Source organism: Alligator sinensis, unplaced genomic scaffold (genome assembly GCF_000455745.1).
Source record: "Alligator sinensis unplaced genomic scaffold, ASM45574v1 scaffold560_1, whole genome shotgun sequence".
In the NCBI taxonomy this organism is placed as follows: domain Eukaryota; kingdom Metazoa; phylum Chordata; order Crocodylia; family Alligatoridae; genus Alligator; species Alligator sinensis.
In genome coordinates, this window is record NW_005841837.1 from 1,899,419 (window position 1) to 1,913,928 (window position 14,510).

The window sequence follows — 14,510 nt, forward strand, 5'->3', positions numbered from 1 at the left end:
AACCAAATCAAGTGTAGAATCCAGCTGTGGCTCAGATGTGAACTATGAATGCTACCCAGATCCTAAGCCAGCCTCCTGAGCAGAAATAAGTCAAATGCAACCTCCAACGAATTGGACAGTTTTTACATTTCACAGTTTTGAGGTAAAAAATGCCAGAAATAAACCCAGAATGTGTGTCAAAACAGCCTAAAGAGGAAAAAAAATAGCTGCAAAGACAATATACGGATATAGTTCTGACTGTATAACCCTGGTATGTGGTACGAACAATGCTAACAATATAAACAAAGAAAAGTAAAGAATGAAAAAGCATTAAAGTGTTATTATTTTTAGCAAAACTTTCATTTCTCAATTCCAGATAGTATCTGTATTAACTGGTGGAGTTTTAAAAGCTGCTTTAGATGACTGAAGCAGTCACAGAGAGTTTTCAGAAACAATACCAAAGAAGTCTTGTATGTGCAGATATCGTTTGTACTGAATCCACTATCAGAATTAGGAAGCACTTACTTGTTTTATTATTATATCTGTTCTCAGACAGTAAAGACAAACTAATAGCAAGATAAAAACCCTGCCCATAAAAGGCAGTACTTTGCTACTTACTGGAGTAGCCTTGTGCTGTACTCTAGCTTTAGAAAATGTGAACTACAAATGCTCCCTAGACACATAACCAATTGGTAAACTGGCATTCAGTGCAGTGCAGAATATAGCAAGGGTACCAAAAATGCCATTCTGCTGGTCACAGTACAGACTAGCATATGTTTGTATTCTTGTCACATCTCTATTCTGACTCTCACTCACTCACACACACACACACACACACACACACACTCTCTCAAGGAGAATTCTCAAAAACACTCAGCCAACACTTCTCATTACTAAGTCAATGATATAGATCAGTGGGAGTACATTTAACCTGATGCTGAGCATGTTTAAGCACCCTACTCCAATGCATATGCACCTCTCCCCCATATCCAAAACCCTTCTCCTATCTGGACTATAGTTTCATAGCCGGTAGGGGCGGAAGGGACCTGAGAAGATCATCAAGTCCAACCCCCTGCCGTGGGCAGGAAAGGATGCTGGGGTCAAACAACCCTGGCAAGGTGTCTATCTAGCCTCCTTTTGAAGACCCCCAGGGTAGGAGCGAGCACCACTTCCCTTGGAAGTTGGTTCCAGATCCTAGCTGCCCTGACTGTGAAGTAGTGTCTCCTGATGTCTAGCCCAAATCTACTCTCTGTCAACTTACGGCCATTATTCCTTGTTACTCCCGGTAGTGCATGGGGGGAACAGGGACTCTCCCATTGCCTGCTGGTCCCCCTTGGCAAGTTTATAGGCAGCCACCAGATCCCCTCTCAGCCTTCTTTTGTGGAGGCTGAACAGGTTCAGGTGCCGCAGTCTCTCCTCACAGGGCCTACCCTGCTGCCCCCTGATCATGCAAGTGGCCCTCCTCTGGACCCTCTCGATGCTGTCTACATCCCTCCTGAAGTGCGGCGCCCAGAACCGGACACAGTACTCCAACTGTGGCCTGACCAGTGTCGCATAGAGGGGGAGGATCACCTCCTTGGACCTGCTCGTGGTGCATCTGTGGATGCATGACAAGGTGCAGTTAGCCTTCCTGACTGCATCCCTACATTGGTGGCCCATGTTCATCTTGGAATCAATAATGACCCCAAGATCCTTTTCTGTCTCTGTGCTGATGAGAAGGGAGTTCCCCAGCCTGTAGGTCTGCTGCTGCTGGTTCTTCCTCCCTAGGTGCAGTACCCTGCACTTGTCAGTATTGAATCCCATCCTGTTCTCATCCGCCCACCCCTGTAACCTGTTCAGATCCAATTGCAGCCTGTCCCTCCCTTCTAGCATGCCCACTTCTCCCCACATCTTAGTGTCATGCACGAATTTGAACAAGGTGCTGATGAAGATGTTGAACAGAGCGGGCCCGAGGACCGAGCCCTGGGGGACCCCACTGCCCACATCCCTTCACCAGGTCAAAAATGACGCATCCACCACCAGAGTTGGCTTGAATTTAAAACGTGGAGTTCCAGACATCCCTGGATCCTGGGGAATTTCAGATGTGAGCTACGAAGCTGGCTCCATTTCTGCAAGACTTGCACAAAAACAATGCACATTGTACTGTGCTGCCCTGTATCATACTGCCAATCTCAACCTCTGACCATGGACACGTCAGTAAGCTGTTAAAGAAAACTGAGGCATTGAAAGTTCATAAGCATCCTGGCCCCTGGGACACTGTTTCCCAGGTAGAATAAATTCAGGCTTTGACAGACCTTTGTATCTGAATTGCAGTAGAGAGAATTTTGTTATAAATCTTATCTATTTTGTGAATGGTTCCTTTTAAAAATAGAAAGGGAGCACCAAAACTGATTAAACTTTTAAAGGGATAAACTCTCAAGCACAGCACATGGAGGATTCTGTAGGTAAAACAAGCCCAATTAATGAACAGTTTCACTAATTTCCCAATGGACACAGTCCCACCAATATCACATTATCTTCCTAACCATCCTGCTGCTTTTCACTAAAAGCTGGCTATAATTTGGTATAAAAGAAAAATCAAGAGATAATCCAGAGTCAGTTAACTTCACTATCTGTTGCCTGTGGTATTGGGACACAATGGCAGCCTACCTCAAAGAGATACTAAGCAGCCTAGAGGATTTAGGCACAACTTCCATGCATTTTAATGGAAGAAATATGTGAGATTTCCAAAAATACTAGTGTTGACTTAACTCAAGGGTCACAGAAATTTAAACAAAAGAAGAATTCACAAGTAATGACCACTTTGCAAATCTGATCCTGGGTGTCCACATATGCTACACAACATTCAAAAATCACAAGGGCTGAGATTGAGGCAGGGGCATCTCTAAAAAGTACCATGGTGTTTGATCCAGGTAACTATTTTGATAGTGAAAACAAAAGCAAAACATTGATATAGAAGGCTATCAGGAATAAAGCAGGACCCCAATGGGGAAAGCAATTAAAAGGCTAATTAAAAACGTAGGTTAATTGTATCACAACCTTCTAATAGGTTGTATGTAAAGTGTGTACAGCAAATTTAGCTCTTCCCAAATGCCCTCACCTGGGAGCAGTTCTGTTCCTTCATACCATAGGGTGATGTTTTTGGCAGCATTTTGTCTGAAGCTGCTTAACTTCGTTTTGGCTCACACAATGGCGTTTGAGAGGACTGCTGTTTACACCTATGCACAACTCCCTCAGGAATGCAGCACTGCAGGGCAGGTGCCTCTACAGCTCCCTGGAAAGCAGCGAATTTGTTCTTTGCTTGGCTTGCTCTAATTTATAGCATATGGTTAAGGCATTTCACCACAGCTCTCAAGGGGTGAGGCTGAGGCTTGCTCTAGCCCCAAGCTAAAAGCCATCCCCAGCTGTAAACAGGTGGGATTAAGAAGTCAAAGGTAGCTGGCAGCCACATCGATGTCTTGCGCACTACTGACTACAGAAGCTGGCATGCCTTATTCACCCTAGCTCAATGAGGTGCTAAGCTTGGGCAGACATCCGACTTTAGTCTAATTCATCGATTCCCAATCAAGATTCCACAGCACTCAAGGCTCCACTGTCCTGAGATCCTTTTAAGGGTGCCGCAGGGTGCCACAAAATGTTAGCACCATTAGGTGTGCAAACATACAACATGATACATGAAATAAGCCCAGAGATTTCAAATAGGAATCTATAATGTCAAAAGAATCCTGACTTGCCATGGTCTTTCTATGTTCTTCGCAACAGCAGAATTGCTCTATTATTTTTTAATAGTCATAAAACAAGGGAATGCTAAGAGCTGGCATTTTCTGAGGGACCCTTGTGTCGAAACAGGTTGAATACTGCTGGTCTAATTCCAGAGGTGTTTGGTTTCTAAGGGTGAGCCCCTTAGATAGTAATGAAAGAGAAAAAGATTTGAGGTGGCACGTGTATAAATAAAGAAACCTAAATGAAAAAGGAGAGTGGTGAAGCAAGTAGAAAAACAGAGGACATTGTTTGGGTAAAAGGGAGTTTATTAAAATAGCCTCTAGCTTCATCAGCTCACACACTGTTCCTAGGGTTTTTTGTCAGACAGTTCCTGGTATATAAAAATAAATTACACGAAGGGACAACCCTCACATGGGTGTTATTCTGGAATATTACAGTATGTTTACCAAGACAGTTTAATTAGAGTCCCTGTTTTGGATGTCTTCAGGTTTCTTCCTATGCTTCCTCAACAAATAGTGAGCAAATTTCATGTGGTTACCTGTTCTGGATCTACGCAGTTAGTCTGTTTTAAGGTTTGATGGGCTGTTTCAGTTTGGAGGAAAAACTGATGATGGATTGTACATTCATTTGGGCATGAACTTTTCTTTTTATATATCTGTAAAATGTTTAGCGCAATGAGGCCTTAATTTTACTTGGGGCCTCAAGGCACTGATGTCATATGAATAATTTGTCTGTGTAACTACCTTTTGCTGCTGGATAGTCATCTGTTCTGTAATTCTAATTATTCAGATGCCCAGACATTTTGTTATAGCATTTTTATTATTGTGTAAATCTAAAAAAATACAAAACCTTGAAAAAAAATGAGTAAGCATCTGGCCTTCCAAAGGGGTTAATGTCTCACTGTTTCCAAGCTCTCAGAAGATTTGTATTTGTATTGTCTGTTTTCAAGCCTCATTGACTCCATCTGGTTATCATTTAATTGCCTCTTCATATACCTTTTTAATCAGGGCATTTAGCATTTGAAGGCATTTTTCTATGCAAAGGCAGACCAGAGAGGTAAACTCCTAAGAATGAACAAGTCCTTTCATCCCCATACCAAGCACAGGACTTGTAGTGCATGTTTATGGGGTGCTTGGTTTTCTATGCTATGAAAATCTATAGACTAAAAATAACGTTCCATTTAATTGTTTTTTAAATTTAGATGAGAGGCCAACACTGTTATTCAAGAAATTGCAAACTGAGAGTTGCAGCAGTTTTGAGCACTTTTTCCTCTTACTGGTCAGGGGATTGTGGGTACTCAGCACCTTGTCACACACAGCCTGCTATGCAACCACATGGAGGTACTTTGTTCAAGGTGCCAGCTGGTTTCCTAAACTAGTCAGCACAGGGGTTACTTCTGCGCTACCATGAGGGAATCACTTTCACAGTATCGGTACTGAGTGAGATCTAACATTCCTATACAGAAAGCAGGTTGGTGCAAATGTGATCTCTGAAGGAATGACTAAAAGATGGAGCAACTGTGATCCTAGGACTCTCCATCTCCAAAATTAAATAAAAAAAGCTAAATGTCTTTGGGCATTTGGCAAAGTTGGGAGCATAAGGAAAGAATATAAAAAGGCTGGCCCTGAACCTAGGCCAAGGAAGACATCTACAGACCCTGGCTCTGCCACAACCTCCCTGGGTGACTCAAGTTAAGTCTGTGTTCATCAGTTCCCACCTTTATAAATGAGAACAATAGCACTTCCCATGTGTATTTAGACTATAAACGTTTTAGGACAGGAAGTGCCTCTCAAGATGTACAGCACGTAGCACTATCTGATCTCAGTTGAGTCTTTGGGTACTATGGTAACATTACTACTAAGACTAACAATTAGATTACTCTTGGAAATAGGAGGGCTATAATCCTAAGGGCAGTCTATGCTGAAGCCATGCATGGCAAGTTGCAATTTAAGGCAGCAGTGTGAGATCTAAGTAAATGGCTCAGGGACTATTTGTACAGATCTGTCTGTTTACAGACTTTCAATTGTTTTTGTTGTGTTTGATTGTGGATCCAGTAAAAACAGGAATTCATCAAGAAAAGCAGAGTGATGCTCTGTTGTTGCTATAATAGGGAAGCTACAAGACAACTACTTATCGTAGCCTGGTTTATCTACTCCCAGAAACAGAGAAGTTGGTTTTGCATTGCCACCAGATTTTTATTACCCCCATGGTAACAGTGAACTAAACACCTAGTGCTTCATGCTGAGGGAAGCATCCCAGGGCTAACTCCAAATGCTGTCTTCACCCAAACAGACTGTCAGCTTTTCTCAGGAACAGCTAAGGGAAAGCTCCTCTCTCATAAGTGCTTTCTTCCCACCCAAAATGCTGATAGGGAAACATGAAGCCAGTGTCTGAGATCAGCCAGGCCAAGCCAGGCTCTGTAGCTGCAGTTCTGGCTGCTGTGTCATGCTTTTGGAGCTGCTAATCACCAAGGCCTTTGACTCTTGTTCTCGGGACTTACTATCTGGCTTATCATATTGGTGCCAAGACCTCACTGACAACTTGATAGAGACGTACTAACAAAGGGGGGGATGAGGAAGAGGAGGTTAAAGGGTAAGCATCTGCCACCTTGTTGGAGTAGTTTTTTTGTTCCATTTTCTCTTTAGCATTTCATAGCCCATGAGCTCATAGTGGATTCAAGCAGCAGTGCTTCTAGGATATGAAAGCCATCTGCACTCAGCTCTGTAGTGACATAAATTGCCTCTGCTAAGAACCTGGCATGGACTGCAAAGCATACTATGTGACAGAAAGTTATGGTGCATGCTACTGGTTGCATTTATTTCTCCAGAGGTATGTTAAAAAAAAAAGGCACAGCTAGAACGAGACACAGCTAGTACTACACAAAGGGACATCTCTGGGCGCTCTGTTAACGTAAGTGCTAGGAGAATGGTTGCCACAGTTTGTGAAAAATAATCAGAACCATGGAAGGGTTTATGCATCCTCAGCTCTTACTGACATCAAGCAGCAGAGAACTTTGCTGTCCATGTTGTGTACCATCTGGTATAAAACCTTCTGGTATGATGTTGTACACGCTACCAGAGGGATTCCTCAGTCCAAGAAGGTTTTTTTTTTTTTTAATATATATATATATATGCGCGCGCACACACACACACACACACACACACACACACACACACACACACACACCCTCTAAACAGGCAAGTAACTAGCTTTAAATAGGCTGAATAAGATCACACGATGATTTTAAATTCTCCGGTGGAAAGTCCCAGCAGTATCAGCTGGAGATCTGCCAACCAGAAGCACTACCCTAGTAGCTAGCAATAGTAGAAATGGACCATTAATTGGCCGGGGGGAACGGGGGTGCGGGAAAAGCGGATTGTGGAAGTTGATGCAAGACTTGGGGAATGGGGCATTCAAGTGAGTTTTCAATATTACAAATAACTGGATTAAAGATGAAAAATGTGAGAGGAGAGACTGATGAAGGGGGGAAAAAGGAACAGAATGAACAGTCTTTGATAATCATGTATTCCCTTCACCAGCAGCATCCCCTCTGGGAATGTCTCAGACCCCAAAGCCATTTCAGATCAATTGGTATAACTTTGGTCACTTCTTATGATGCCCAAAGTCAAAGGATTCTGGCAGCTGCTGACTAAATACCTGATGTGCACCGAGATGCAGATGCAGATATCATTAGCCATGCCAAAAAACAGCATGCTTTTGAGAGCAAAGAATGTGTGGGAAAGAGAAGTCTATACAGTATTTCTAATGTTTCCCCTAGCGCACATTTGGGGCCTCTTCCAAAGTCCCAGTGAAAAATCTTCCCACAACTGATTTCAACTGACATAGGGCTAGACCTGTCCTGGGAAGGGGGATACAAAGCAATTTAAATAATTATCTAGGAGTGGCTTTGTTGGGTAATAGGTCCTACTACTTGTATGGGACATTTGCATCTGAGAGTACCCTCTTCCCTGATGACAATCAGTGCCAGTAACTGAGGAGACCCACTCTCTCTCTCTTTCAGAGGAAGGTGAATAATGTCTCAGCATTTTCCACGGTTGTGAAGTTGGTTTGCAGGACACGAGAGCAGTTTCAACTACCTGAAAGGCTGCCATATGGAGGAGGGAGAAAAGCATGAATCTTCCTTGCCCCGGAAGGCAGGACTGGTGGAAAGAGGCTTAAAGTCTGCTGTGCTGTAGTTTTACATCAAGTATCAGGCAAAATTTTCTAACTGTGAGAAGAGGATATCGGTAGAACAAACTGGCCAGCAAATTCTGCTCGTGGGAGACTTTCATGAGGAGATCTAGTATTATTACTCCAGATACAGTTGCTTTCTTTACATGATGATGGTTAGGGATAGAGGTTGCAGCAGCATGACATTTTTGCCTACTAGTTTTGTAGGCAGGCTGAGATTAAGAATAAGCATACGCACTCAAACAGGTGATTCAGGGTTACCCAGCCTTTGCTTTCATACAAGTCAATAGTCAGTCTCCCATGAATTTTCCCCTTGAAGACAAATACTGGCAGATTAAATGCCTGTTTCTCAATCTCCCAAAGAGAAGTTCTCCAAGCTACAAGCTGGTTGCTCATTCCATGTGGCAGGTCAAACGTTTCATTTCTGATGCATAGAATTTGATCCTCTGGCATTGAGCCATTTATGCCAACCCAATCTATCTTTTCTGTAAGAAAGGAGCACAGCCTTAAATCTGTTCCTTAAGTGGAAAAATATATAACATGAGGATTCTGTTAGCAGCAGCATCTATTTTGGATATGGCATGACCTGAGCCCTTGGGCTTGCCATTCACATAAAACTGCCTCTCCCAAACAGCACTGTCTTCCACAAGGTGTTTGCATTAGAAAAGGGTCCCTCACACAGGGAAGGCTCTTAGGAACTACCACAATACTACATTTGGACTGCTCAAAAATGATAAGCAGTCTTTTAAAATTATTTCCCCCCAAAATGTAACAAAATATTTGGTCGGGAATTAAAATTTTTCCTGTACATGTTGATAGAAAAAAACCTGAAGTTTTAAATGAGATTTTAAAGTTGAAATGGAGAGGTCCACACTTTTTCTAGTAAAATGGGAAGGAAATGAATAAGCCATTTCATTGATAACAAAAATCTCAAGATGAGCTTTCTGCAGACTTCTTCCATTGAAAAAGCCATTTTTCAGTGGAAAAAATAAAACAAATAGGAGGGGGAAGGGGAGGGGAGAAAAAAAGATGAGTTCTAGTGCAACTCCAGCCCTTCCCCCCCCCCCCCCCCCCCCCCACACACACACACACACACACACAAGCAGCAATGCCCTAAATAAAATTAGCAAACTGCATTACAGACATTTGGTGGCCAGGAATGGTACTGCAGCCTACCAGATCCCTCCTCCCTCCCTTTATCCTTCAAGAAGTGGTAGTCTTGTGGCACTTCAAGCTGAAAGATCGTTTTTTCTGTGTGTCACTGGAGAAAGACATCAGGCAGCCATGAGAGACTGATATAGACTTGGTTTAATGGAGACTTTGTAAATGACCATGTAATGAAAAGGACAAACGGGCTTTGTTCCTTCTGTGCTGCACCAACAATAGAGGGTCTGTCATGCTAAATACGTTGGGAACCATAGCAAATGCTGTTTGGAGGCTTCCCTCCTCCACCCTTTTATACACACTTGAATTTTTTTTTTTTAATTACTTTATTACAGAAATATGATCTTTGATGTGCTGGCTCCAAACTTTTGTTTTGCAATCAATTTACCAGTCTTTATTCCCAAACATAACATGAGCGCACTGGCTTGGAGTCAGGAAGTTGTTCCCTACGCAAGCCATTTACTGGCATGACACTTCCCCTGGATGCCTCATGCAGCGTGAAGTTATGAGAGTTTTTGTACATCCAAATTTTATTCTCATTGTAAGTTTCAGGACAGAATCCTGAAGTATAATCTTTTCAGTGCAATCTCTCACGCAACTATCATGCTTGCTATTTATGACATGCTGTTAGCTTCTGGAAGGCAACATGAAATTTCACCACTGATTTCAGCAGGGATACGGTACTGAAAAACTAAAGCTAAAATTTTCCATCCCCTACCAGTGATTTGAAGCACCTCAAATTTTGGATGCCCAGAGTAATACCCCTTCAAGACAGTGCTGAGGCACCCACCATCCAAAAAGCCAGCTCCTGGATACTCGGACATTAAGGGTAGACAAAAACTGCCCAGTTTAGGAAAAACCTTGGCCACTGCTCCTCTCCTGTGCAGGAGCAGAGTGGAATGAGAATGTGTAGTTGCCCTGTACCTGGCGTTGGCTCACAAAATGCAATGCAGGCAGGCTTATAGGAATGTTGAATGCATCATACTTAGGGCCTGTCAGTATGAGGATACTCAGGAAGCCATGCTCAAATTAACAAAAGGTGTTATTTTAAAGTGCATTAGTATAACTTTGTTAACCCTTCATGTAGGCTCCTCTTTCTGAAGGAGAGTGGCCTTACTTCACATTAAGACAATTAAATCTACTGATGCCTCTGAGCACAGAGCTCAGGCTGCATCCCAGCACCCAAGGAGACCTTGTGGAGTTTGGGCCATAAAAGACAATGGTCCCATCTGTCCACATTCATGAGACAAAGAAGGGAGCAGCTGCTTAAGGCTCTTAATGTCCCCAAGGCAGAGAAGTGTTTCAATCCTTCTCACAGGTAAAACTCAAGGCCACAGGCAGAGTTTAAGAAATATAAGAGAAAGCAGGTGCTGTGAAAAATTGTGGGCTGATTTTTGTAATTCTAGAACTCACACAGCCCTGACTTGGGCACTTGAAACCATCTAAATATCTGCAGTGCTCAATCCCTGGCCCACAGCCCTATGTCATCTAGCCTGCAGGGTTCCCCATGGGTCTGGAAAATTGTGGTGAGAGAATAGTGTCACCACTCCCCTGTTGCCAAATTTCTAGACCCATGGGGAGCCCTGGGCCCTACACACTGAATGGAATGCCTAATCCCAGCACACAGGGCCAGGAGGGGGTGGTGTCAGGCTCCCAGGACCCAATCCCAGACAATGAGGGGTTGGAGAGGGCAGTGCAGGACCCAGGGCCCGATTCAGCCTGCAGAATAGCCCCATACCACTCAGCCAAGAGACTGAGCACTACTGATCTAAATAAACATTTTGCACAGCCTTGCTCTGTGTCCACTTACAGGCATTATTGCTTTCAATGACTAAAACCATGAGAAAGATTATCAAAAGCAGTAAAGTACAACCTCTGCTTTAAGGGAGCACATAGTCTAAGTGTGGTCCAGTGAACAGTTCCTGGAATGACTTGGCAGGATTGGAATGGATGTAAGATTCATGAACAGATAAAGGCAGCACGTGCGGCAGAGGTGAGATGGTAACCACATAATTTTATGACCAAGACCCTGATTCCACAGAGTACTGAGCATGTGCCAACTCTCCCCTAGATGATACCAGGCCTCTGCTTGGGTGCAGAGACCTGCCTGTGTTGAAGGGTCTAAGCTTTAAGACATGTGCATGACTTGACCATTTCACTAATTGCTAGAAGATCTTTTTTTTTAAACCACTAGCACCCTTCACCCCATCACTTCTAAAAGGGAGGCAAAACACACAGAAGCCCCTTCTTAGGGGCTGTCATTTACTCTAGGCTAGTGGTTTTCAACCTTTTTTCATTTGTAGACGTCTAAAAAAAAAAAAAAAATATCAAATGGAGGTGCAGACCCCTTTGAATGATAAGTGTGGGTATTCACATACTTTTGATTGATCATAGGCATCTTCTGAGGACCACTTAGTGATAATCTGCAGACCCCCAGGTTGAAAACCACTACTCCAGCCCACTGGTTCGTGTCCGAGTAGAAAAGGTGACCAAACGCTCAGCCCACATGCCAGACCAATGCAGAACACGAGAGCAGGTCATGTTCAACGTGTGAAGAGCTCATGATCATGAGGCTGACCAGCTCGTGATCAGACAGCCTTAACAAATCAGGAGCTGCAGGAGAAGCGTGACTGCCTGGCCAGCAGACACACTCTCTTAACTGTAAATCAGCAGCCTCCTCTGATTGGCTGAAGAGTTTATAAAAGGGACAGCGCGCTAAAGCGCAGGGTCCCGGGTTCCACACAAGCCCTTGGATAGGACTGATCACCCTGTCCAGGAATCCGTGTCCCCATGGCCGAATAGTACGAATAGTCACACTCTGGCTATTATTTCACCGAATCGCGAGCTCTCCATCCGCACGTACATCGGAAAAAGCAATTGCTATCTCCTACCTGTCATCTTTAACTACTGCTTCACCACTGTCGTTTTGTTGTGTAACCACTGTTGGAATCTTACTGTAAGTAAACGTTAAGTTCAATTTTACTATCTTCCAACTGAGTCCGTGTCCCTTTCATCACCGGCCTGTCCGCAAGGTGGGTTGGTCATCCACCCGCCCCCCGGTTCAACTGGTAAACCGCCTGGTGAGTGTTGCAGTTACTAACAGTTAGAATCCTAGCCTGGGTCTTTGGAGAAGCGAGTTCAATTGCCTCTTCTGCTACAGACTTCTTGTGTGACCTTGGGCAAGTCATTTACTTTTGGCCACTGTTCCCAGCCTGGGAAGCATGAGGAACAGCAGCACTTCCTGTCCTCCCAGGGGTACTGCAAGGATAAGCAGATTAAAGTTTGTGAGACACTTAGATCAGATACAGCCCCAAGCCATCCATGGTGGCAGTACCCTCAAACACACAGCCTGTATGCCACCTCCTAAACTAGAAGTGGTGTAACCACACCTGCACAGCACTTTGGGCAGGTTATCTAGCACTACTGAGTGATAGGGCCAATTACCCATTCACACCATGGGAACACTGCTTCTGGTTCAGGAAGTGGCCAGTCTAGAGCGGCACTGAGAGCTGCCAGAGACAGTAAGTTTCCTGTGTAAGCATGGCTGGAGGGAAAGGACAGCACTTCGTTTTAGGGCCCCTGCAAACTATTTGATAGTGGAAGGAGTCTCATAAGTGATCTAAAAAAAATTGAATATTAGGAAGGAAGTAGGTAAATTAGTTTCAAAATAAGATTCCATTACAGGTCAGCACTCACTCTCCCCCAGCTGTGTTCTTTTGTCTCTTTGACTTGGTTTCCTTTACATAACATTTTAGCCACACTGAAGTACCTGCTTTGCCATTGTTCTTGGAGATATGCAACTATTATTTCCACAAAATGCATGCAAAAAGCTACAGCACTAGCAAATTCTCAAATGCATCTTGGGTCAACTCTGAAGGCTGTAATTTTACAAAAAACATTTAAAAAAAATCCATAAATACACAGCCCAGAACTCTGAATCTGGAGATGAGATTTGTATTGGTATGATGGATTGGATTTGCTAAATAATCTGTACATCTTTGTGTTGTATACTGCCTTGTTTACAAAAAGAGAGAAAAGGGCAATCAGCTGTAAGCAGCAAACTACAGCTAAATGCACGAGGCTCTTTTCAGCCTCCAGTTACCTGAGCCAGACTTTCCAAGCTTCCGAAGTTTTCCCAGAAACTGCTGAACATCCTTTATGCTACTGTCCTGCTGGCTGTACAACAGCAACCTCTTGGCATCAGAGAACAAGCGGGAAACACTGGAGGAAGGGAAGGAAAAGCCATCATTAACCATGCAAGGCCACACAAACCTGCATATAAAGATTCAGTTTGACATGCTTGGTTCCAAGACTCAGTTCCTTTTATATAAAAATACAACCCTCTATGGTATAGTGAAAGCTTTGTTAAGCCATCACCCCGGGACAACAGTGAGACTAGCTAGTAAAAGAGAAAGGTCAAACAGAGTTGTTCTGGAAACCTTCAAATACTGGAAAGCAGTTGTATAAGCGTGGGGGTAGGGAGCTCTTCATGCAGGTCAGACTGCTCTTGTCTGGTGGGAGAGAAAATGCCATTTGGAAAGAGCCCTTTAAAGCTCACCATTCTAAAAATGCATCTCCATTTCTTTAAAATCCTTTTCCAAGTAGCAAGCGAAAGACCCTTAACTCTTCCTTTCCTTTTTCATGTCCTTGTGACAAAGTATTTAGCAGAATTCACAAATTGGGCTGTCAACCCAATGAACCACACACACTTCTGGTCTGTCAACTGTGCGCCTTGGCACCCACACCACCCCAGTCCCCATCCTTGACTCCGATACTTCTGTGACTCTAGTCATGGCCACAAGGGACAGATTACATTGCACTGTTCTCAGGGAGCAGGGAATGAGCAAAGCAGTGGCAGAGGGATGCCAAGCCCAAAACCAAATTCCCGAGTGCAGTCAACCCAGAATTTATTTGTAGGAGCAAAACCAGGGAAAATCTCATGCCTCTCTCCTCAAGTGGCCAGTCTCTCAGCATCAATAACTTTCCCATCAGGAAATAAACTTGACACTTCTTACTCCCTCTATGGGCCAAATCATGAAGATCTTTCCCTGTTTCTCTTTAGTCTTTCCTCAGGCAAAACACCCTTATTTCTTTGGGAGTTCTACCTAGTATGTATGAGCATAGTATTGAATAGTTATGTTGCATTTGGTCTGCACAGCCATTTGCTAAGTGAGACAGGATGTCACAGTGCCCGTTGAGTGCAGCCACAAGTTAACTATCTAGCCTGTTGCCAGGCTGTGTGCAGGGGAAGCAGCCTTGCCCTTAATCTGCATCTAAGAATCAGATGCTGTTCCTAAACCTCCCAGTTCCTGCTTTTCTCCTATAAGGACATACAAGGAGAAACAAGATTTGGTACTTACATGGACCGGTTAAAGTTTCCGACAACGCCAGGGGATTCCCCAGGAGTTGGGTAGGGGAAGAGAGGGTTGTTAGCATTACAAATAATCCCCTGG

At 43.7% G+C, this 14,510-nt stretch overlaps 1 protein-coding gene across 1 annotated transcript in view; it reads right to left on the reverse strand.

Annotated features, from left to right (window-relative positions):
- The window catches only part of ABCA1 (ATP binding cassette subfamily A member 1), a 122,823-nt gene that overhangs the window by 77,491 nt on the left and 30,822 nt on the right, over positions 1–14,510 (reverse strand). The window contains 2 exon segments of the mRNA XM_006039495.3: positions 13,160–13,278; positions 14,418–14,510. The exon segment at positions 14,418–14,510 is cut by the window's right edge and continues 5 nt beyond it. Coding sequence (XP_006039557.1) covers positions 13,160–13,278; positions 14,418–14,510 — 212 coding nt within the window.